The following is a 25,046-nucleotide window of genomic DNA, read 5'->3' on the forward strand; positions in this document are numbered from 1 at the left end:
TTTGTTGTCTAGTTGCTGTGGTGAGGACATTACGTACTGTGTTGAATAAAACTGGTGAGAGTGGATATCCTTGTCTTCTTCCTGACCTTAGGGGAAAAACTCTCAGTTTTTTACCATTGAGTATGATATTCACTGTAGGTTTGTCACATTTGACCTTTATTATATTGAGGTATGTTCCTTCTAAACCTACTTTGTTGAGGGCTTTTATCATCAATGGGTGTTGTAATTTGTCAAATACTTTTTCTGTGTCTATTAAAATGATCTAATGGTTTTTATCCTTTCTCCTTTTTTTTAAGATTTTATTTATTTATTCATGAGAGACAGAGAGAGAGAGAGGCGCAGAAACACAGGCAGAGGGAAAAGCAGGCTCCATGCAGGAGCCCGACGTGGGACTCGATCCTGGGTCTCCAGATCACACACTGGGCTGAAGGCGGCAATAAATCACTGAGCCACCCAGGCTGCCCTATCCTTTCTCTTGATGTGATGTAGCATGTTGACTGATTTGCAAACATTAAACCACTCTTTTAAAAAAATAAAAAAAATAAAAAATAAATAAACCACTCTTTTTTTTTCCCCCCCACTGGGAGTAAATCCCACTTAATTGTGGCTAGTGATTTTTTTAATGTATCATTGGGTTTTATTTGCAAGTATTTTGTGAAGGATTTTTTATCTATTTTTATCAGAGATGTAGTGTTCTTTTCTGTTTTGGTGTCAGGCTAATGCTGGTCTCATAGAATGAATTTGGAAGTTTTCCGTCCTCTTTATTTTTTAGAATAGTTTGAGAAGAAAAGGTATTAAGTCATCTTTAAATCTTTGACAGAATTCACCTGTGTCACTGTCTGGTCCTGGACTTTTGTTTGTTGAGAGTTTTTTGATTACTGATTTAATTTCATTGCTAGTAATTGATCTGCCCAAATTTTGTGTTCCTTCATTAGTTTTGGTAGGTTATATGTTTCTAGGAATTTATCCATTTCTTCTAGATTGTCCAATTTGTTGACATATAATTTTTCATAATCTCTTAAAATCCTTTGTATTTCTGTGGGATTGGTTATTCTCTTCTTTAATTTCCTTGTAGTTTTTACAATTCATAACTATATATTTATTCAATAAAAATAATTTTTGTTTGAGTCCTCTTTCTCACTCTGTTTGATGGGTATGGCTAAAGATCATCAATGTTAATTCTTTTTTCAAAGAATCAATTTCTGGTTACATTAATCTGTTTTGTTTTTTGGTTTTTGTTTTTTGATTTTGAGAGAGAGAGAAAAAAAAAAAAAGAAAGAAAGAGCATAAGCAATAAGCAGGGACGCCTGGGTACCTCAGCGGTTGGGCGCCTGCCTTCAGCTCAGGTCGTGATCCCGGGATCCAGAATCAGGGTCCCACATTGGGCTCCCTGTGGTGAGCCTGCTTCTCCCTCTACCTGTGTCTCATGAATAAATAAATAAATCTTTAAAAAGAAGAAAAGAAAAGAAAAGAAAAGAAAGAAAGAAAAGAAAAGAAAAGAAAAGAAAAGAAAAGAAAAGAAAAGAAAAGAAGAACGAGCATAAGCAGAGGAAGCAGCAGAGGGAGAGGGAGAAGCAAGCTCCCCACTGAGCAGGAGCCCAATGCAGAACTTGATTCCAGGACTTCAGGATCCTGACTTGAGCCTGAGGCTGCTTAACTGACTGAGCCACCCAGTCACCCCTAATCAGTTCTTTATTTTTAAGATTTTTTATTTATTCATTCATGAGAGACACACACACAGAGAGAGAGAGAGAGAGAGGCAGAGACACAGGCAGAAGGAGAAGCAGGCTCCAAGCAGGCTCTCATCGGGAGCCCAATGCAAGACTCAATCCTGGGTCTTCAGGAACAGGCCCTGGGTCAAAGGCAGTGCTAAACCACTGAGCCTCCAGGGCTGCCCTAATCAGTTCTTTTTTTAAGATTTATTTATTTATTAGAGACAGAGAGAGAGAGAGAGAGAGAGAGAGATGCAGAGACACAGGCAGAGGGAGAAGCAGGCTCCATGCAGGGAGCCTGACGTGGGAGTCAATCCATGGTCTCCAGGATCAAGCCCTGGGCCGAAGGCAGCTCCAAACCACTAAGCCACCGGGGCTGCCCTAATCAGTTCTTTTTAAAAAAATTTCTATATTGTTTATTTCCACAGTAATCTTTATTGTTTCCTTCCTTCTACTGGTGGGGATTTTGTTTGTTCTTTTCCTAGCTCCCTTAGGTGTAAAAAAAGTTGCTCATCTGAGATTTCTCACGCTTCTTGAGGTAGGCCTGTTGCTATAAATTTTCCTCCTAGAACCACATTTGATGCCACCCGAAGATTTTGGACCATTATATTTTCATTTTTTTGTCTCTTTTTTTATTTCCTTTTGATTTCTTAGATGACCCATTCATTGTTTAGTAGCATATTCCTTAACCTAGATGCATCTATGGTCTTCCCAGATTTGTCTTGTGGTTGCGTTCTGGTTTCATACCATCGTGGTCAGACAGGACACCTGGTGACCTAGAATTGTTTGAATGTGTTGAGACTTCGCTTATGGCCCATGATGTGAGCTCTGCTGGAGAATGCTCCATGTGAACTTCAAAAGAATGTGTATTTTGCTGTTTTAGAATGGAATGTTCTGAATATATCTGTTAAATCTATATGTTCCAGTGTGTCATTCATTCAAAGATATTGTCTCCTTGATTTTCTGTTTGGATCACCTGTCTATTAATATAAGTGGAGTATTACAATTCCCTACTATCATTGTCTTACTATAGATTAGTTCCTTTATGTCTATTATTACTATTTTATGTATTTGGCTGCTCCCATGTTTATGTATATAAAAATTTACAATTGTGATGTCTTCTTGTTGGATTTTCTACTTTATGATTATATAGTGTACTTTTTTTTGTCTCATGCAGACTTCATTTTAAAGTCTACTTTGGGGATGCCTGGGTGGCTCAGCAGTTTAGCACCTGCCTTCGGCTCAGGGCATGACCCTGGAGTCCAGGGATCAAGTCCCACATCAGGCTCCCTGCATGGAGCCTGCTTATCCCTCTGCGTATGTCTCTGCCTCTCTCTCTCTCTCTCTCTCTCTCCCTCCCTGAATCTCATGAATAAACAAAAAAAATATATTTTAAAAATAAAAAATAAAGTCTACCTTGTCTAATATAACTATTGCTATTCCAACTTTCTTTTTATATCAATTTATGTGATAAATGATTCCCCATCTCCTCACTTTCATCTGCATGTGCCTTTAGGTCTGAAATGAGTTTCTTGTAGACAGCATATAGATGTGTCTTGAAAAAAAATATGTTTTATTTAAATTCAATTTTCCAACATATACTACAACACCCAGTGGTCATCACATCGCATGCCACCTTAGTGCCCGTCACCCAATTAGCCCATCCCCTCATCCCCTAATATTTCTTGTTATCCCTTATTATTTCTTATTTCTTAAAATTCCATTCTAAAACAGCAAAACACACATTCTTTTGAAGTTCACATGGAGCATTCTCCAGCAGAACTCACACCATGGGCCATAAGCGAAGTCTCAACACATTCAAACTGTTCTAGGTCATCAGGTGTCCTCTCTGACCACGATGATATGAAACCAGAACACAACCACAAGACAAATTTCATGTCACTCTTTTCCAGAGTGGCTGTACCAATTTTCTTCTGCAACTCATTGTGTTTCCCAGAGTTAGGAGTCACTCATTCTTTATGTCCCTTTCTAAATTTTCCCACTTAGTTTCCCTCCTTTCCCATATAATCCCTTTCATTATTTCTTATATTCCACATGTGAGTGGAAACATATGATGATTGTCTTCCTCCAAATGACTTATTTCACTCAGCATAACCCCTCCAGTTCCATCCATGTCAAAGCAAATGCTGGCTATTCGTCCTTTCTGATGGCTGAGTAATATCTACTGTATGTATTTACAACATCTTCTGTATCCATTCATCTGTCGAAGTACATTGTGGCTCCTTCCACAGTTTGGCTATTGTGTACATTGCTGCTGTAAACATTGGGGTGCAGGAGTCTCAGCGTCTCATTGCATCTGTATCTTTGGGGTAAATACCCTGTAGGGCAATTGCTGGGTCGTAGGGTAGCTCTATTTTTAACTCTTTTAGAACCCTCCACACTGTTTTCCAGAGTGGCTGTACCAGTTTGCAATCTCACCACAGTGCAAAAGGATTCCCCTTTCTCCATATCCTCTCCAAATTTGTTGTTTTCCTGTCTTGTTAATTTTTGCCATTCTCACTGGTGTGAGGTGGTATCTCATTGTGGTTTTGATTTGTATTTTCCAGATGACAAGTGATGTGGAGCATTTTCTCATGTGCTTGTTGGCCATGTGTATGTCTTCTTTGGTGAAATTACTGTTCATGTCTTCTGCCCATTTCATGACTGGATTCTTTGTTTCTTTGCTGTTGAGTTTAATAAGTTCTTTATAGATCTTGGATACTATCCCTTTCTCTAATATGTCATTTGCAAATATCTCCTCCCATTCTGTAGGTTGTCTTTTAGTTTTGTTGACTGTCTTTTTTGCTGTGCAGCAGCTTTTTATCTTGATTATGTCCCAATAGTTCATTTTTACTTTTATTTCCCTTGCCTTCATAGATATATCTTACAAGAAGTTGCCGTGGCCAACCTCAAAAAGGGTGTTGCCTGTGTTCTCCTCTAGGATTTTGATGGAATCTTGTCTCACACTTAGATCTTTCATCCATTTTGAGTGTATCTTTGTGTCTGGTGTAAGAGAATGATCCAGTTTCATTATTCTGCACATGGCTGCCCAATTTTCCCAGCACTATTTATTGGAGAGACTGTCCTTTTTCCAGTGGATATTCTTTCCTGCTTTGTCAAAGATTAGTTGACTATAGAGTTGGCCTATTCCTGGGTTCTCTATTCTGTTCCATTGATCTATGTGTCTGTTTTTGGGTCAGTACCATAATGGTCTTGACGATCACAGCTTTGTAGTACAACTTGAAATCCAGCATTGTGATGCCCCCGGATTTGGTTTCCTTTTTAATATTCCTCTGGCCTTTCGGGGTCTTTTCTGATTCCATACAAATCTTAAGATGATTTGTTCCAACTCTCTGAAGAAAGTCCATGGTATTTTGATAGGGATTCCATTGAACATGTAAATTGCCCTGGATAGCATAGACATTATCACAATATTTATTCTTCTATTCCATGAGCATGGAATGTTTTTCCATCTCTTTACAAGTTCTTCAGTTTATTTCATAAGAGTTCTGTAGTTTTTAGAGTATAGATCCTTTACCTCTTTGGTTAGGTTTATTCCTAGCTATTTTATGGTTTTCAGCACAATTGTAAATGGGACTGACTCCTTAATTTCTCTTTCTTTAGTCTCATAGTTAGTGTATAGAAATGCTACTCATTTCTGTGCATTTATTTTGTATCCTGCCTCATTGCTGAATTGCTGTACCAGTTGTAGCAATCTTGGGGTGGAGACTTTTGGGTTTTCTATATACAGTATCATGTCATCTGTGAAGAGGGAGAGTTTGACTTCTTCTTTGCCAATTTGAATGCCTTTTATTTTTTTGTTGTTATCTGATTGCTGAGGCTAAGACTTCTAGTACTATGTCTAGTACTTCATAGTACTATGAATAACAGTGGTGAGAGTGGACATCCCTGTCATATTCCTGTTCTTAGGGGAAAGGCTCTCACTGCTTCCCCATTGAGAATGATATTTGCTGTGGGATTTTCATAGTTGGCTTTTAAGATATTGAGTAATGTTCCCTCTACCCCTATACACAAGAGTTTTGATCAGGAATGGATGCTGTATTTTGTCAAATGCTTTCTCTCTTTCTCAGCATCTATTAAGAGGATCATGTGGTTCTTGTTTTTTCTCTTGTTGATGTGATCTATCACGTTGATTGCTTTATGAGTGTTAAACCAACTTGCATCCCAGGGATACATCCCACTTGGTCATGGTGAATCATCTTCTTAATGTACTACTGGATCCTATTGGCTTGTATGTTGGTGAGAATTTTTGCATCTGTGTTCATCAGGGATATTGGTCTATAATTTCCCTTTTTGGTGGGGTCTTTGTCTGGTTTTGGAATCAAAGTAATGCTGGCCTCATAAAACATGTTTGGTAGTATTCCATCCCTTTCTATCCTTTGGAACAGCTTTAGTAGAATAAGTATTATTTCTTTTTTAAATGTTTGATAAAATTCCCCTGGGAAGCCATCTAGCCCTAGACTTTTGTGTCTTGGGAGGTTTTTGATGACTGCTTCAATTTCCTCCCTGGTTATTGGCCTGTTCAGCTTTTCTATTTCTTCCTGATCCAGTTTTGGTAATTTGTGGTTTTCCAGAAATACATCCATCTCTTCCATACTGCCTAATTTGTTGGCATACAGGCACTTGTAATACGTCTTTAAAAATCATTTATATTTCCTTGGTATTGGTTGTGATCTCTCCTCTTTCATTCATGATTTTATTAATTTAAGTCTTCTCTCTTTTGTTTTTAATATGGCCATCTAGGAGTTTATATATCTTATTAATTCTTTCAAAGAACCAATTCCTGGTTTTGTTGATCTGTTCTACAGTTCTTCTGGTCTCTGTTTCATTGAGTTCTGCTCAAATCGTTATTATCTCTCTTCTGCTTGGTGTAGGTTTTACTTACTGTTCTTTCTCCAATTACTTTAGGTGTGAGGTTAGCTTGTGTATTTGAGTTTTTTCCAGTTTTTTGAGGGAGGCTTGTATTGCAATGTATTTCCCTCTTAGGACTGCTTTTGCCTTATTCCAACGATTTTGAATGATTGCATCTTCATTTTCATTAATTTCCATTAATATTTTTAATTCTTCTCTAATTTCCTGGTTGACCCTTTCATCTTTTAGCAGGATGGTCCTTAACCTCCACGTGTTTGAGTTTCTTCCAAATTTCTTCTTGTGATTGAGTTCTAGTTGCAAAGCATCATGGTCTGAAAATGTGCAGGGGACAATCCCAATCTTTTGGTATCAGTTGAGACCTGATTCAGGACCCATTATGTGGTCTATTCTGGAGAAAGTTCCATGCGCACTTGAGAAGAATGTGTATTCAGTTGTGTTTGGATTCAAAGTTCTTTAATAATCTGTGAAATCTATCTGGTCCAGTGTATCATTCAAGGCCCCTGTTTCTTTGGTGATGTTCTGTTTAGAAGATCTGTGTTTTGGGATCCCTGGGTGGCGCAGCGGTTTGGCGCCTGCCTTTGGCCCAGGGCGCGATCCTGGAGACCCGGGATCGAATCCCACGTCGGGCACCCGGTGCATGGAGCCTGCTTCTCCCTCTGCCTATGTCTCTGCCTCTCTCTCTCTGGGTGACTATCATAAATAAATAAAAATTTAAAAAAAGAAGATCTGTGTCTTAATGAGAGCACTATGTTGAAGTCTCCTATTACTAGTGTGTTATTATCTAAGTGTATATTTACTTTGGTTATTAATTGATTGATATATTTGGCAGCTCCCACATTACGGCCGTAACTATTCAGGACTGTAGGTCTTCTTGTTTGCTAGACCCTTTAAGGTTGATATAGTGTCCCTCTTCATCTCTTGCTAGTCTTTGGGATAAACTTTAATTTATCTGACATGAGGATTGCTACCCCAGCTTTCTTTTGAGGACCATTTGAATGGTAAATGGTTCTCCACCCCTTCATTTTCAGGCTGGTGGTGTCCTTAGGTCTAAAATGAGTCTCTTGTAGACAGCATATAGGTGGGTCTGGTGTTTTTATCCATTCTGAACCCCTGCATCATTTGATGGGGTCATTTAGCCAATTCACATTCAGAGTAACTAATGAAAGATAGGAATTTAGTGTCATCGTATTACCTATTCAGTCCCTGTTTCTGTGGATTGTTTCTCCGGGCTCTCTCTTTCTTTTTTTTTTATTTTTTTATTTTTATTTATTCATGATAGGCACACAGTGAGAGAGAGAGAGGCAGAGACACAGGCAGAGGGAGAAGCAGGCTTCACGCACCGGGAGCCCGACGTGGGATTCCATCCCGGATCTCCAGGATCGCGCCCTGGGCCAAAGGCAGGCGCCAAACCGCTGCGCCACCCAGGGATCCCTCTCTCTTTCTTTTACAGGGTCTCCCTTAATATTTCTTGCAAAGCCAGTTTGGTGATCACATATGCTTTCAGTTTCTGCCTATCCTTTATCTCTCCTTCTATTCTGAATGACAGTTGTACTGGATAAAGTATTCTTGGCTGCATGTTTTTCTTTAGTACCCTGTATATATCATGCCAGCCCTTTCTGGCCTGACAGTTCTCTATGGAGAGGTCTGATGTTAATCTGGTATTTCTCCCCATTTAAGTTTTGCTTTTTAAAGTTTTATTTGTTCACGAAAGATACACACACTGAAAGAGAGAGAGAGAGCCAGAGACATAGGCAGACAGAGAGGCAGGTTCCATGCATTAAGCCTGATGGGACTTGATCCTGGTACTCCAGGATCACACCCTGGGCCAAAGGCAGACCATCAACCACTGAGTCACCCAGGCATCCCCTATCCCCATATAAGTTAATAATCTCTTGTGTTGAGCTGCTTTTAGAATTTTCTCTTTATCTTTGAAATTTGCAAGTTTCCCTATTAAATATTCAGGTGTTGAACAGTTTTTATAGATTGGGGGGGGGGTCATCTCTATCTCTTGGATCTGAATGCCTGTTTCTTTCCCCAGATTAGGGAAACTCTCAGCTATCATGTGTTCAAACATACTTTGTGGTTCTCTCTCTCTCTCTCTCTCTTCTGGGACCCCAATTAGACGTATATTCTTGCTTCTCCAGCTATCATTTATTTCCCTAAGCCTTTCCTTATGGGCTCTTAATTGTTTTTCTCTTTTTCCTCAGCTTCCTTCCTTACCATCAACTTGTCTCCTATGTCACCCACTCTCTCTTCCACCTCATTAACCCTAGCAGTTAGAACATTCAGTTTGGATTGCATCTCATTTAATCTATTTAATTTTGGCCTGATTAGATCTCAATTCTGCAGTAACAAAGTCTCTAGAGTCCTTTATGCCTTTTTCCAGAGCCACCAGTAGCTTTATAATTATACTTCTGAATTGAATTTCTGACATTATATTAAAATCCAAATCCTGTAACACTGTGGCAGAGAGTAGTGTTTCTGGTTCTTTTTTTTGTGGTGAATTCTTCCTTCTAGTCATTTTGTCCAGTGCAGAGTAGCTGTATGAGCAGACTCAGTCAAAAATATCAACAACTACCTAATAAAATACACCCTAGATGATTCTGAACAGGTCAGAGACCAGAAAATAAAAAGAACAGAACAAAATAAAACAAAAGGACCACTAAAATGAAAACCAATTTTAAAACAAAGTATTAAAAATAAAAAGCCAAAAACCAGAAACAAGAAAAAAGAAAAAGAAAAGAGATAGACAAATACCCTATGATTTCACTCATGTGGAATTTAAGAAACAAAACAGATGAACATAAGGGGAAGGGAAGGAAAAATAAAATAAAATGAAAACACAGAGGGAGGCAAACCATAAGAGACTCTTAACTATAGGAAACAGAGTTGTTGGAGGGGAGGTGGGTGGATAGATGGGGTAACTAGGTGATGGGCATTAAGGAGGGCACTTGAGGTAATGAGCACTGGGTGTTATATGCAACTAATGAATTACTAAATTCTATCCCTGAAACTAATAATACAGTATATTTAACTAAATTGAATTTAAATTAAAAAAAGATATTGGCTGTTCTTTTCAACTAGAATACTAAAAATGCACTACATAGATCAATTATAGTAAAAAAAATTTGCTCTCAGTGGGAATGAATGTCAGTTGCACTTGGGAGTTTGGAACAACAGGCTGCCAAGGGATAGCAATGTTATTTATTGCTCACAGGTCCTGGACAAGGCTTCATCCTCAGCCATTGGTTTTTTTACATTTTATTTAAATTTTATTAATTAACATATATTACTGGTTTCAGGGATAGAGTTCAGTGATTCAACAGTCTTATAGAACATCCAGTGCTCATTACACTATATACCATTGGTTTTTTAAATAACCTTGTAATTATCCAGATCTATCCCTACAGGTAAAATTGGGGTGTTACAGGGACTTGTTCTGGGGATAATGAGGCCCTGAACCTTGCAGTCTATAATAATCTGGAGTGAACATAGTTTTCCATTCCATCCTGGTCCTTTTAACTAAAGAAAGATTCCAGTTCATTTTGTTAATTAGCACAGTGTTAAGTGCTGCCCAGAGAGGATTCCACATCTAAAGGAAAACCAGACCTGTCTTAAAAGATAATTTGGAGTTGATTTAAATAGTCATGAACATGTTTATCAGGCTTCATGTCCATGCCTGAATTTTGTTCCAATCAGCAGGCTTAGGAAAGCTACTGTAAATGCTCAATGGAGATTTCTGGTAAGTATTCTAGCATCTTGCCAAAAATTAGAGGTTTGTTTCTCTAAATCTCATTCAGGATATTCCTTTCAAGCTTGTTTCATTCAATGTTTGGCCTGATCCTCATCAACAAGCATGTGAACTAATTGGAATCAATCTTAAAAAGAAACAGGTTTGTGAGTTTCAATAACTATTTAAAATTCTTTGGCAAACTTAAAGGGGTCCTCAGTCACTTTAGGAAACTTTCTAACTATAGCCTTAGTCCAAGGAACATAAGAAATATGTAGTTTATTTAGAGCCTCAGAAGACTTAACTTTAAAGAGGCAGGTTTTATGGGGGCTGGGTGGCTCAGTGGTTGAGCATATGCCTTTGGCTCAGGTCATGATCTCAGGGTGCTAGGATTGGCCCCACATCAGGCTCCCTGCTCAGAGCCTGCTTTTCCCTCTCCATCTGCCTGCCACTCTGCCTACTTGTGCTCTTTCTGTCAAACAAACTCTTTTAAAAAATAAATAGAGGCAGGTTTTAGTAGGTTCAAGAGAGGAGCAAGTAGGGAAAGATTTAAAGGAAAAAGGAAGTTCAGTGGAGAGAATAGAGTTAAATGGAACTGAGGGTTAAATGAACCTGAGCACAAAGTGGCTACCAGGTGTCTGCAGACAAAGAGGACAAGGGGAGGGGGGGAAAAGAGGCATGAGAAGCCATGTTGACTTCTTTCAATTATTTGTTTGCCTCAGTTAATTTAGAAATATCATTTTGCAAAGAGGCAAACTTAGAATCCTGAAAGCATTTGGAAGCCTCAAGGCACCACTTACAATGGACATCCCATTAAGTTTTTTTCTTCTAGGAGCCACAGATTTCTCATTTTTTTAACATTACCCCTACTCCTACAAGTATCCCTAACCCTATCCCTCCCTACTCCTACCCCTACACCTAAATATACCCTCTATGCTAACACTACCCCTAAAATTAACCCTTCCCCTATCCTACAACTAAACCTAAACCTAGCCCTACCATTTACCCTGCCCCTAACCATATACCTACCCCTAAACCTACTCCAACCCCTAACCATATACCTATACCTACTCCTATGCATATCCATACACATACCCCTTCACCCTCCGCTTACCCTAATCTTCCCCTAACTGCTACTCCCACAATGAACCCTAATCCTACCCCAACCACTATAACTAACTAACCCTACCCCTACTTGTACACCTACTCCTACACCTAACACTACCACTACAGCTACAACTACCCCAGACCTATACCTATCCATCACCTACAACTAAACCTACTCCTACCCTTAACTCTATTCCACACCTAAACCTACCCATACCCATAACCCAAATCCTGCCTAACTCTAGTGTAATCATAACACTAACCCCAAATGTCCTGATACAATTCAACCCACCCCACCTCTACTTCTATCCCTACACCTACCACTGCACCTGCCCATAGCCCTAGCCCTACCCCTAAACATACACTTCTAATCCTAGCCCTATCCCTAACCCCACACCTACTCATCCCATTGACATAACCCTACCGTACTTCTAACCCTCCATTCCCCCCAGATTTCTCATTTAATTTTTAGTAAATAAGTTTGAAAAGACTGAAAGTTTCCCATAATAGTAATTAAGGTTCTAATTACTTTTGGTTAAGTCATTCCATTGAGTTATAAATGCACATGTGGATGGGACCATATTTAAACATAAAAGTCCCTGGGGGAAGGTGGGTTGCCCCCAAAGCATTTTGGTGACCAGGATACCACTCCTTGAGGTTTTTCTCTAGAACAAAAAGAGAGTTCTTAAACAGCACAGGCTGGAAATGGAATAGACTGATCCCAGAAGGAAACAGACCAAAGGCCAGTACAATTTCAACAGGAACCAAAAAAAAATCAGACTGAAGGCCAAATGAGTATTCGGGGAGGGGGGGAGTGTGAAGGTCTTAAAACAAATCCTGAATAAAGCTTGGAGAGCTTGAATACAAAGAGCAGAGCTCAAAATCTAGGAGAAAATTATCCTTACACTCCAGGGTTAGAGAGAAAGCAGTGAGCCCAGTTGGCTCTATGGGTACTTGCACCTGTTTGCTCTCCAGCCTCAGATCTTCTGTGGATCCCATTTCTTTTCTTTTTTTCATTATTTGTTTTACTTATTTATTTCAGAGAGAGAGTGGTCACAAGTAGGGTAAGGGGCAAAGGGAGAGGGAAGGAGAGATTCTCAAGTGGACCCCCCCCACCGAGTGCAGAGCCTGACATGGGACTTGATCTCATAACCTTGAGATCATGACCTGAGCCAAAATCAAGAGTCAGATGCTTAATGGACTGAGCCACGCAGACATCCCTGGATCCCACTTCTGATCACTTAAGTAATGTTAACCTTAAAAATAAAACTCCCAGTTATTTTACCAGCAAGAATTAAATATCCAGAAATAGCAGAAAATTGCAATTCAGAATAAGCAAGTGATGGCAAAATCATAGGCAAGTCTGCAGCACAAAGGAGAGGAATGCTCTTTTATCAAGGAAAGGGGAAAGATAGGAAGGCTGTTAGAAACCAAAAGTCCTTTGGCATAAACTGGGAGTTTGAAGTATAGTGGCTTCGCACTGGCTGAATTATGACAGTCCTTTATTAGCTAGGCTATTGCTGGGGAAGGAGGACATCTTTCTTCCTTTTGCTGGGATAGTAATGTAGTACCTAATATAGTACCTAAAGTAGAACAGACTTTCTGTTGGGTCTGTAATTGATGCTGGGTAGTAGGTTGGGAAAGCTCCCCCTGCGGACCTTTTAATACCATCCTAAACAAGGTTTCCTTTTATTAATTTTTACTCTGTGTGTCTGTGTGTGTGTGTGTGTGTGTGTGTGTGTGTGTGTGTTGGGGGTGTGAGGAGGAGCCAAACTGTTGCTCTCCTTGACTATGTTTTATGCTTTCATACTGCTGGACATGTACCTAGCATTAACCCACACCAGCCCATGGGCATCACCCCCTCTCTAACTTTATATAACAATTAGATTATTATCTGCATCATACATTGGACTTTGGAAATGCTTCTGGGGAGAGGGCATGTGGTTTCCAACTCTTCTTCCCACTTCCACAGTAAGAGGTTTTGTTTGTGGGATCAGGTAACTTTTAGCTTGTGATGTGCTGACCCCCAGGAGAGTCTTCCAGCCAGATAACACAGTCATACAGCACACATTAGCCTTCTTAACACTGGATCTGAGCATCAGCATCTGTGCTCCCTCTTAGAATGTCCTAGGACAATCTACCTCTGAGGGACTTTGGTGTTCTTACCTCTTCTGGGGAATTAGTACTTCATTAAAAAAAAACTACCCCCAGACTCATTGGATTAAAACCATAAAAACCATTTATTTCTCTCATCAATCTGCAGATTGGTCATGACTTAATGGGAACAAGTCACCTATGCTCACAGCATCACCAGGAGGAACTTGACTAGGAGCTAGAGCCCTAACTTTCATAGCTGGCAAATTGGTGCCAATCATTGGCCGTGAGCTCCACCTGGATGATGTACCAGAAGCGTCCTTTTCTTTCCTTTCTAAGTAGGCTTCTCCACAGGCTGCTTAAGCTTCCTCAGAGGAAGCACCCCAAAAGAACAAGGTGAAACTGCATGACCCTTTATGACATTGCCTCAAAAGTCACAAATCATTGGTTCCATCATATTTTATTAGTCCAGGCAGTCACTAGGCCAGTCCCAGTTAAGGAGAAATGAGGAAGTGAGTCTCCACTTGATGGGAGGAGTGCCAAGATCATATTGTATGAATAACATGTGGGATAGGAGATATGAAAAATACAGTCATCCATGCCACATTTTTATGTCTGAACTTATTAGTACAGCCGGTTGTTCTTTATCTTGTTGTGGCCTTCCCATTGCAAAAGCCTGTGCTGTGTGTTCCTTACTCCTACCTATTTATCTCTTCTCAACTAGGTATAGGTGTAGATATAATTCACACTTCCTTCTTAAGCCAAAATGTCAATATCAACATAACACTCCACATCTCAAAATTCCTGTTAGTTTATAAACCATCCATCCCATTCTCTAGTGTGTATTTGCTAATTCAGTTGATTGGCCTACAGATATTGTTTTTTTACCTCACAATAGATTATATCTATCCAATAGTCATTTTATAAAAAAAAAATGGCCGTAATGATTTGGGTTTAATTGACTAGTTTATTCCGCTATCCTCTTATTTTCTAAGTTATTAATTTCTGCTTTCAATTTGATTTCTTTCTTCTGTTTTTTCTTAAGGTCACTTTTTGGGTTTGCTTACAGACATTGGAAGAAGTTCACTGCTTAGGTTCAGAGCATTGTTAATATGAACTCAGTCAGATTTTAGTAACTTGCACTATTTCACACTTCCTCAACTCTATCCAACACCGTAGTTCAAAAATATACATGCCATGAAGAGAACGCACTGTTTATAGAAAACCTTATGGTATGTAGCCCATTCTGTGCAAAGCATTTGAATAGATGCTATGTGGAAATTAAAAAAGGAGTCTTGGGCCTTCTCTCTCCAAAGACCATAAACTCAGGACAAAACAGCACAGGACATAAATGATTACAGAATAAGACAACCAAAATGGGAATAAGCCATAACAACTGCAAGTATTGTTGGAGCATAAAGGAACTGTTATTTAACTAGAAGCTTTGGAAATGGTTTTTGAAAAGAAGTGTTGATTGAATCAGGATCTTAAGGATGAATAGGTAGTCTTTTGGCATGGAATACATAAAAGGCAGTTCAAAGAACACTGAGCAAAGATAGAGTTCATTAGTTTTCTATTGCTGCTATAACAAATTGCCACAAACTTAGTGAATTTATTTATTTATTTTCAGTTTTTTGTTTAAATTCTAGTTAGTTAACATACAGTGCAATAGTGGCTTCAGGAGTAGAATTCAGTGATTCATCACTTACGTACAACACCCAATGCTCATCATAATACATGTCCTCCTTCATATCCATCATCCATCTAGCCCATCCCCTACCCACCTCCCTCCAGCAACCCTCAGTTTCTTCTCTATTGTTAAGAGTCTCTTGTGGTTCATTTCTCTCCCTTTTTTTTTTCCCCAATCCTATATGTTCATCTGTTTTGTTTCTTAAATTCCACATATGAGTGAAATCATATGGTATTTGTCTTTCTCTGACTGACTTATTTTCCTTAGCATAATACCCTCTAGTTCCATTCATGTCATTCATTTCATATGGCAAGATTTCATTTTCTTGATTGTTGAGTAGTATTCCAGTGTGCATGTGTGTGTGTGTGTGTGTGTGTGTCTGTGTGTTTGTACCATATCTTATTTATGGATTTATTTTTTTAAGATTATTGTAAATTTTATTTTATTTATTTATGAGAGACACAGAGAAAGAGACAGAGACAGGGGCAGAGGGAGAAGGAGCCTCCCTGGAGCCAAAGACAGATGCTCAACCACAGAACCACTCAGGAGCCCCTTAAGATTTTATTTTTAAGTAATTTCTATGCTCAACATGGGGCTTGAATTTACAACCCCAAGATCAAGAGTCACATGCTAAACTAGCCAGGCACCCCAAACTTAGTATATTAAACAAAACAACACAATAAATAAGTATCTACCGATAATTACTTTGAATGTAAATGGACTTAAATGCTCCAATAGAAACATCTAAGTTTAAGCCTCCTGGTGCTTACCATATGCTGTGTTCTTACACTGTACAGAAAGGGAAGGCAGAGTAATTAAACCGACCCTTATTCACCCCAACCTAGGCCCTTTGCCTGGTCTGTGTTATGAATCGGTGACCTGGAGGAAAAAAAGACAGATGGATAAAGAAACAAGACCCCTCTCTATGCTACCTACAGGAGACTCATTTCAATCTAAGGAAATCTGCAGATTGAAAGTGAGAGGATGGAGAAATATCTATCATGCAAAAAGATACCTAAAGAAATCCAGAGTAGAGATGCTTATACCAAACAAAATAAACCTTAAACCAAATATCATAACAAGAGACAAAGAAAGACACTATGTAATAAGAAAGGGGTAATCCAACAAGAAGATATAACAATTGTAAATATTTATGCACCCAACATAGGGTCACCAAAATATATTAAGTAGTATATTAATAAAAAACATAGTGGAACTAATCAATAATAATACAGTAATAGGAGGGGACTTTAATGCCCTACTTACAGCAATGGACAGATAATCTAAGCAGAACATCAACAAGGAAACAGTGGCTTTCAAACTGTGGGCCCATTTCGGTAAAGGGCTAGAGTGCGGATCCAGTGGGGCATGGGGGGAAGCGGGTCGGTCAGGCGGGGGCTCCAGGCGGAGGGGGCTGCACCCTGCTGCTTTCGGGAGCTGCGGCTCCGGGAGTGCGATTCCAGCACCACAGGGCCCGGATCCCAGGGCGCTGAGCGGACACAGCTCACGATCCTGCGCTCCACGCCCGCCACCCTGGAGTGGTGGAGGCGGGGAGGGCACAGAACAGTGAGGACTCTCCTGCTGCTAGGTTCCCCCAAGATGTGCAGATCAGTGCACCCGCGCCAGCCTGGGAGCATCTAGGCCAGTGCAGACTAGAAGCTGCGGTAGTCACTGTGGCGAGCTGACTCCAGGGCTGGAAACCTGGCCGCCACCATTGTTCTTGTTCCTCCTGATGTCACCCTGTGCCTGGGACAGAGCTGGGCCACCAGAAACAGAAGCCTCATGGGGCCAACAGCTACCACTGAACCCGGCATCTGGCGGGGGGTGGGGCAGCACCCCCAGGTACACGCACATGAGAGTCAGCACAGCAGGCCCCTCCCCCAGAAGACCAGCGGGAAGGACAGGGGAAGAGCAAGTTCTTGACCCAGCAGCGCTGGTAAGCTCCAGGGGAAGTCCATGGATTTATAGTATATAGAAGTAGAGGGCCTCCCCTTTTTGTCCCTTTTTCCAGTACAATTTGTTTTTATATCAGACTAAAATATTCCAATATTTTTCTCTTTTCCCACCTTAACTACAATACTTTACTATCTCTTCATTTTTAACATTCTTCCTTTTTGACGTTCATATTTCTACAATTACAGGTCCTAAATATATTTTCCACTTTTAGATTCCTTTCAACATACTCAACTTAATTTTGGGAGATATACAAGATTTTTTTTTTTGTTTTCTCTGCCTCATTTTGTTCTACAATGGCTTAAATTAATACCTTCTAAGTCATGACCAGCATGCACCCAGAACAAAGTGGTATACTGTGCTGTTTATTTTGTGAGATTCCTCATTCATATTCTTCCCCCCTCTTTTATCTCATTTATGTTTTGGTGGTCAGTGTTGGGGGCTTCTACAAGTATTTCTGGTTTATATAAATTTGGGACTGAGCATCTTCAAACATACAGAACTTAATATACTCAGAAGTTCACCCTCTAGAACCCCTCAGGTAGACTACATTCTCCCTCCACTACAACTTCGTCACCACCAACATCTCCCAGTCCCCTGCTTTTTTTCGTCTCCCTTTTTTATTCTTTTTTCTTTTTCTTTTTTTTTTCTCCTCTTCGTTGCAACTAGGGTGAAATTTACTTAGGTTGTAGTTGATATTCTTGCTCAGCCCACTCATACAGCCATGCTGCACTGAGCAAAATGACTAGAAAGAACTCACCACAAAAGAAATAATCAGAAACAGTACTCTCTGCCACAGAGTTACAGACCTTGGATTACAATTCAACATCAGAAAGCCAATTCAGAAGCACAATTATAAAGCTACTGGTGGCTCTGAAAAAAAAAAAAACATAAAAGAATCAAGAGACTTCATGACTGCAGAATATAGATCTAATCAGGCCAAAATTAAAAATAAATTAAATGAGATGCAATCCAAACTGGAGGTCCTAATGATGAGGGTTAATGAGGTAGAAGAAAGAGTGAGCAACATAGAAAACAAGTTGATGGCAAGGAAGGAAGCTGAGTGAAAAAAAGAAAAACAATAAAAGACCATGAGGAAAGGTTGAGGGAAATAAATGACAGCCTCAGAAGGAAAAATCTACATTTAATTGTGGTTCTAGAGAGCGCCAAGAGGGCCAGAGGACCAGAAAGCATATTTGAACAAATCATAGCTGAGAATGTTCCTAATTTGGGGAAGGAAACAGCCATTCAGATCCAGGAGATAGATTCCCCCCCAAAAAAATCAATAAAAACCATTCAACACTCAACATTTAATAGTGAAACTTGCAAATTCCAAAGATAAAGAGAAAACCCTTAAAGCAGCAAGAGACAAGAGATCCCTAACTTTTATGGGGAGAAGCATTAGGATAACAGCAAACCTCTCCACAGAGACATAGCAGGCCAGAAAGGGCTGGCAGGATATATTCAGGGTCCTAAATAAGAAGAACCTGCAGCCAAGAATACTTTATCCAGAAAGGCTCTCATTCAGAATAGAAGGAGAGATGAAGAGCTTCCAAGATAAGCAGAAATTGAAAGAATATGTGACCATTTAACCAGCTCTGCAAGAAATACTAAGACGGACTCTGTAATACAAAGAGGAAGTCCAAGAAAACAATCCACAAAAACAGGGACTGAATAGGTATCATGATGACACTAAATTCATATCTTTCAATAGTAACTCTGAACGTGAATGGGCTTAATGACCCCATCAGAAGGTGCAGGGTTTCAGACTGGATAAAAAAAAGCAAGACCCATCTATTTGCTGTCTACAAGAGACTCGTTTTAGACATAAGGACACCTACAGCCTGAAAATAAAAGGTTGGAGAACTATTTACCATTAAAATGGTCCTAAAAAGAAAGCAGGGATAGCCATCCTTATATCAGATAAAGTTTATCCCAAAGACTGTAGTAAGAGATGAAGAGGGACACTATATCATACTTAAAGGATCTATCCAACAAGTGGACCTAACAATCATGAATATTTATGCCCTGAATGTGGGAGGTGCCAAGTATATCAATCAATTAATAACCAAAGTTAAGGCATACTTAGATAATAATACACTTATACTTGGTGACTTGAATGTAGTGCTTTCTACAATCGACAGATATTCTAAGTACAAAATCTCCAAAGAAACAAGAGCTTTAAATGATACACTAGACTAGATGGAATTCACAGTTATTTACAGCACTTTACATCCAAACGCAACCGAATACACATTCTTCTCAAGTGCACATGGAACTTTCTCCAGAATAGACCACATACTGGGTCACAAATCAGGTCTTAACTGATACCAAAGGATTGGGATCGTCCCCTGTATATTTTCAGACCATAATGCCTTGAAATTAGAACTAAATCACAACAAGAAGTTTGGAAGGATTTCTAAAACGTGGAGGTTAAGGACCAACCTGCTAAAAGATGAAAGGGTCAACCAGGAAATCAGGGAAGAATTAAAAAGATTCATGGAAACTAATGAGAATGAAGATACTACCGTTCAAAATCTTTGGGATACAGCAAAAAGAGTCCTGAGGGGGAAATACATCGCAATACAAGCATCTATCAAAAAACTGGAAAGAACTCAAATACAAAAGCTAACCTTGCACCTAAAGGAGCTGGAGAAAAAACAGCAAATAGATCCTACACCCAGCAGAAGAGAAGAACTAATAAAGATTCGAACAGAACTCAATGAAATAGAGACCAAAAGAACTGTGGAACAGATTAACAAAACCAGTAATTGATTCTTTGAAAGAATTAATAAGATAGATAAACCACTAGCCAGCCTTATTGAAAAGAAGAGAGAAAAAAAAAGAGAGAGAAGACTCAAATTAATAAAATCATGAATGAGAAAGGAGAGATCACCACCAATACCAAGGAAATACAAACGATCTTAAAAACTTATTATGAGCAGCTTTACGCCAATAAATTAGTCAATCTAGAAGAAATTGAAGCATTTCTGGAAAACCACAAACTACCAAAACTGGAAGAGGAAGAAATTGAAAACCTGAACAGGCCAATAACCAGGGAGGAAACTGAAGCAGTCATCAAAAAGCTCCCAAGACACAAAAGTCCAGGGCCAGATGGCTTCCCAGGGGAATTCTATCAAATGTTTAAAGAAGAAACCATACCTAATCTACTAAAGCTGTTTGGAAAGATAGAAAGAGATGGAGTACTTCCAAAGTCGTTCTATGAGGCCAGCATCACCTTAATTCCAAAAGCAGACAAAGACCCCACCAAAACGGAGAATTATAGACCAATATCCCTGATGAACATGGATGCAAAAATTCTCAACAAGATCCTAGCCAATAGGATCCAACAATACATTAAGAACATTATTCACCATGACCAAAGGGATTTATCCCCAGGATGCAAGGCTGGTTCAACACTTGTACAGCAATCAATGTGATTCATCATATCAGCAAGAGAAAAAACAAGAACCATATGATCCTCTAAATAGATGTCAGTCAACAAAACTAAAAGACAACCTACAGAATGTGAGAAGATATTTGTAAATGACATATCAGATAAAGCGCTAGTATCCAAGATCTATAAAGAGCTTATTAAACTCAACACCCAAGAAGCAAACAATCCAATCATGAAATGGGCAAATAGATGATTTGACAAAATACAGCATCCATTCCTGATCAAAACTCTTCTGAGTGTAGGGATAGAGAGAACATTCCTCAACATCTTAAAACCCAACTATGAAAAGCCCACATCAAATATCATTCTCAATGGGGAAACACTGGGAGCTTTTCCCCTAAGATCAGGAACAAGACAGGGATGTCCACTCTCACCACTGCTATTCAACCTAGTACTAGAAGTCCTAGCCTCAGCAATCAGGCAACAAAATGAAATAAAAGACATTCAAATTGGCAAAGAAGAACTAAAACTCTCCTTCTTCGCCAATGACCTGATACTCTACACAGAAAACCCAAAAGACTCCACCCCAAGATTGCTAGAACTCATACAGCAATTTGGCAATGTGGTGGGATACAAAATCAATGCCCAGAAGTCAGTGGCATTTCTATACACTAACAATGAGACTGAAGAAAGAGAAATTAAGGAGTCAATCCCATTTACAATTGCACCCAAAAGCAGAAGATACCTAGGAATAAACCTAACCAAAGAGGTAAAGGACCTATAGCCTAAAAACTACAGAACACTTTTGAGAGAAATTGAGGAAGACACAAAGAGATGGAAAAATATTCCATGCTCATGGATTGGCAGAATTAATATTGTGAAAATGTCAATGTTACCCAGGGCAATTTACACGTTTAATGCAATCCCTATCAAAATACCATGGACTTTCTTCAGAGAGTTAGAACAAATTATTTTAAGATTTGTGTGGAATCAGAAAAGACCCCGAATAGCCAGGGGAATTTTAAAAAAGAAAACCATAGCTGGAAAAAAAAAAAAAGAAAAAGAAAACCATAGCTGGGGGCATCACAATGCCAGACTTCAGGTTGTACTACAAAGCTGTGGTCATCAAGACAGTGTGGTACTGGCACAAAAACAGACACATAGATCAATGGAACAGAATAGAGAACCCAGAAGTGGACCCTCAACTTTATGGTCAACTAATATTCGATAAAGGAGGAAAGACTATCCATTGGAAGAAAGACAGTCTCTTCAATAAATGGTGCTGGGAAAATTGGACATCCACATGCAGAAGAATGAAACTAGACCACTCTCTTTCACCATACACAAAGATAAACTCAAAATGGATGAAAGATCTAAATGTGAGACAAGATTCCATCAAAATCCTAGAGGAGAACACAGGCAACACCCTTTATGAACTCGGCCACAGTAACTTCTTGCAAGATACATCCACGAAGGCAAAAGAAACAAAATCAAAAATGAACTGTTGGGACTTCATCAAGATAAGAAGCTTTTGCACAGCAAAGGATACAGTCAACAAAACCAAAGGACCACCTACAGAATGGGAGAAGATATTTGCAAATGACATATCAGATAATGGGCTAGTTTCCAAGATCTATAAAGAACTTCTTAAACTCAACACCAAAGAAACAAAAAATCCAGTCATGAAATGGGCAAAAGACATGAAGAGAAATCTCACAGAGGAAGACCTAGACATGGCCAACATGCACATGAGAAAAGGCTCTGCATCACTTGCTATCAGGGAAATACAAATCAAAACCACAATGAGATACCACCTCACACCAGTGAGAATGGGGAAAATTAACAAGGCAGGAAACCACAAATGCTGGAGAGGATGCGGAGAAAAGGGAACCCTCTTCCACTGTTGGTGGGAATGTGAACTGGTGCAGCCACTCTGGAAAACTGTGAGGAGGTTCCTCAAAGAGTTAAAAATAGACCTTCCCTATGACCCAGCAATTGCACTGTTGGGGATTTACCCCAAAGATTCAGATGCAATGAAACGCCGGGACACCTGCACCCCGATGTTTATAGCAGCAATGTCCACAATAGCCAAACTGTGGCAGGAGCCTCGGTGTCCATCGAAAGATGAATGGATAAAGATGTGGTTTATGTATACAATGGAATATTGCTCAGCCATTAGAAACGACAAATACCCACCATTTGCTTCAACGTGGATGGAACTGGAGGGTATTATGCTGAGTGAAGTAAGTCAATCGGAGAAGGACAAACATTGTATGTTCTCATTCATTTGGGGAATATAAATAATAGTGAAAGGGAATATAAGGGAAGGGAGAAGAAATGTGTGGGAAATATCAGGAAAGGGAGACAGAACATAAAGACTCCTAACTCTGGGAAAGGAACTGGGGGTGGTGGAAGGGGAGGAGGGCGGGGGCTGGGGTGAGTGGGTGACGGGCACTGAGGGGAACACTTGACGGGATGAGCACTGGGTGTTATTCTGTATGTTGGTAAATTGAACACCAATTAAAAAATTAATTTATTAAAAAATAAATAAAGGCTGAGGTAGAAAAAAAAAAAGAGGAAGACATAGACATGGCCAACAAGCACATGAGAAAATGCTCCCCATCACTTGCCATCAGGGAAATACAAATCAAAACCACAATGAGATACCACCTCACACCAGTGAGAATGGGGAAAATTAACAAGGCAGGAAACCACAAATGTTGGGGAGGATGTGGAGAAAGGGGAACCCTCTTTCACTGTTGGTGGGAATGTGAACTGGTGCAGCCACTCTGGAAAACTGTGAGGAGGTTCCTCAAAGAGTTAAAAATAGATCTGCCCTATGATCCAGCAATTGCACTGCTGGGGATTTACCCCAAAGATACAGATGCAGTGAAATGCTGGGACATCTGCACCCTGATGTTTATAGCAACAATGTCCACAATACCCAAACTGTGGAAGAAGCCTCGGTGTCCATCGTAAGATGAATGGGTAAAGAAGATGTGGTCTATGTATACAATGGAATATTACTCAGCCATTAGAAACGACAAATATCCACCTTTTGCTTCTACATGGATGGAACTGGAGGGTATTATGCTAAGTGAATAAGACAATCCGAGAAGGACAAACATTATATGGTCTCATTCATTTGGGGAATATAAAAATAGTGAAAGGGAATGAAAGGGAAAGGAGAGAAAATGAGTGGGGAAATATCAGAGAGGGTGACAGAACATGAGGGACTCCTAACCCTGGGAAACGAACAAGGGGTGGTGGAATGGGAGGTGGGCGGGAGGTTGGGGTGACTGGGTGACGGGCACTGAGGGGGGTACGTGATGGGATGATCACCGTGTGTTATTCTATTTGTTGGCAAATTGAACACCAATAAAAAATAAATTTATAAAAAATAGTGAAAGGGAATAAAAGGGAAAGGAGAAAAAATGAGTTTGAAATATCAGAAAGGGAGACAGAACATGAGATACTCCTAACTCTGGGAAACGAACAAAGGGTGGTAGAAAGGGGGCGGTGGGTGGGGGTGACTGGGTGACAGGCACTGAGGGGGGCACTTGATGGGATGAGCACTGGGTGTTATGCTATATGTTGGCAAATTGAACTCCAAAAAAAATAAATAAATATTTAAAAATAAATAATAAATAAATAAAATGGGCAAAAGATATGAACAAAAACTTCACCAAAGAAGACATAGACATGGCCAACAAGCACATGAGAAAATGCTCCGCATCACTTGCCATCAGGGAAATACAAATCAAAACCACAATGAGATAGCACCTCACACCAGTGAGAATGGGGAAAATTAACAAACAGGAAACAACTGTTGGATAGGATATGGAGAAAGGGGAACCCTCTTGCACTGTTGGTGGGAATGCGAACTGGTACAGCCACTTTGGAAAACTATGTGGAGGTTCCTCAAGAAGTTAAAAATACCCAGTAATTTCACTACTGGGTATTTACCCAAAAAAATACAGATGTAGTGAAATGCTGGGACCTGCACCCTAACGTTCACAGCAGCAATGTCCACAATAGCCAAACTGTGGAAGGAGCCTCAATGTCCTTCAACAGATGAATGGATAAAGAAGATATGGTCTATGTATACAATGGAATATTGCTCAGCCATCAGAAAGGACGAATACCCACCATTTGTTTTGACCTGGATAGAACAATCGGAGTGAAGTAAGTCAGTCAAAGTAGGACAATCATCATATGGTTTCACTCTTACAGGGAATATAAGAAATAGTGAAACAGATTATAGGGGAAAGGAGGGAAAATGAGTGGGAAAAATTAGAGAGGAAGACAAACCATGAGAGAGTCCTAACTCTGGGAAATGAACAAAGGGTTGGGGAAGGAGAGGTGGGTAGGAGGATGGGGCAGCTGGGTGACAGGCACTGAGGAGGGCACTTGATGTTATAATGTATGTTGGCAAATGGAATTTAAATAAAAATATATTTTTTAAGATTT

At 39.7% G+C, this 25,046-nt stretch overlaps 1 protein-coding gene and 1 non-coding gene across 2 annotated transcripts in view; one reads left to right on the forward strand and one right to left on the reverse strand.

Moving 5' to 3' along the window:
• The window catches only part of ZNF713 (zinc finger protein 713), a 54,715-nt gene extending 52,156 nt beyond the window's left edge, over positions 1-2,559 (reverse strand). Inside the window, exon 1 of the mRNA XM_025425689.3 lies at positions 2,460-2,559. Coding sequence (XP_025281474.3) covers positions 2,460-2,559 — 100 coding nt within the window. The remainder of the gene's footprint in view (positions 1-2,459) is intronic.
• A 13,420-nt stretch (positions 2,560-15,979) lies between these two features.
• LOC112646406 (small nucleolar RNA SNORA51) lies at positions 15,980-16,109 on the forward strand. The gene has a single exon (XR_003127635.1). It is a non-coding gene; the product is annotated as a small nucleolar RNA SNORA51 (small nucleolar RNA).
• Positions 16,110-25,046: the final 8,937 nt, after the last annotated feature.

This window comes from Canis lupus, chromosome 6 (assembly GCF_003254725.2).
Source record: "Canis lupus dingo isolate Sandy chromosome 6, ASM325472v2, whole genome shotgun sequence".
Taxonomy (NCBI): Eukaryota; Metazoa; Chordata; class Mammalia; order Carnivora; family Canidae; genus Canis; species Canis lupus.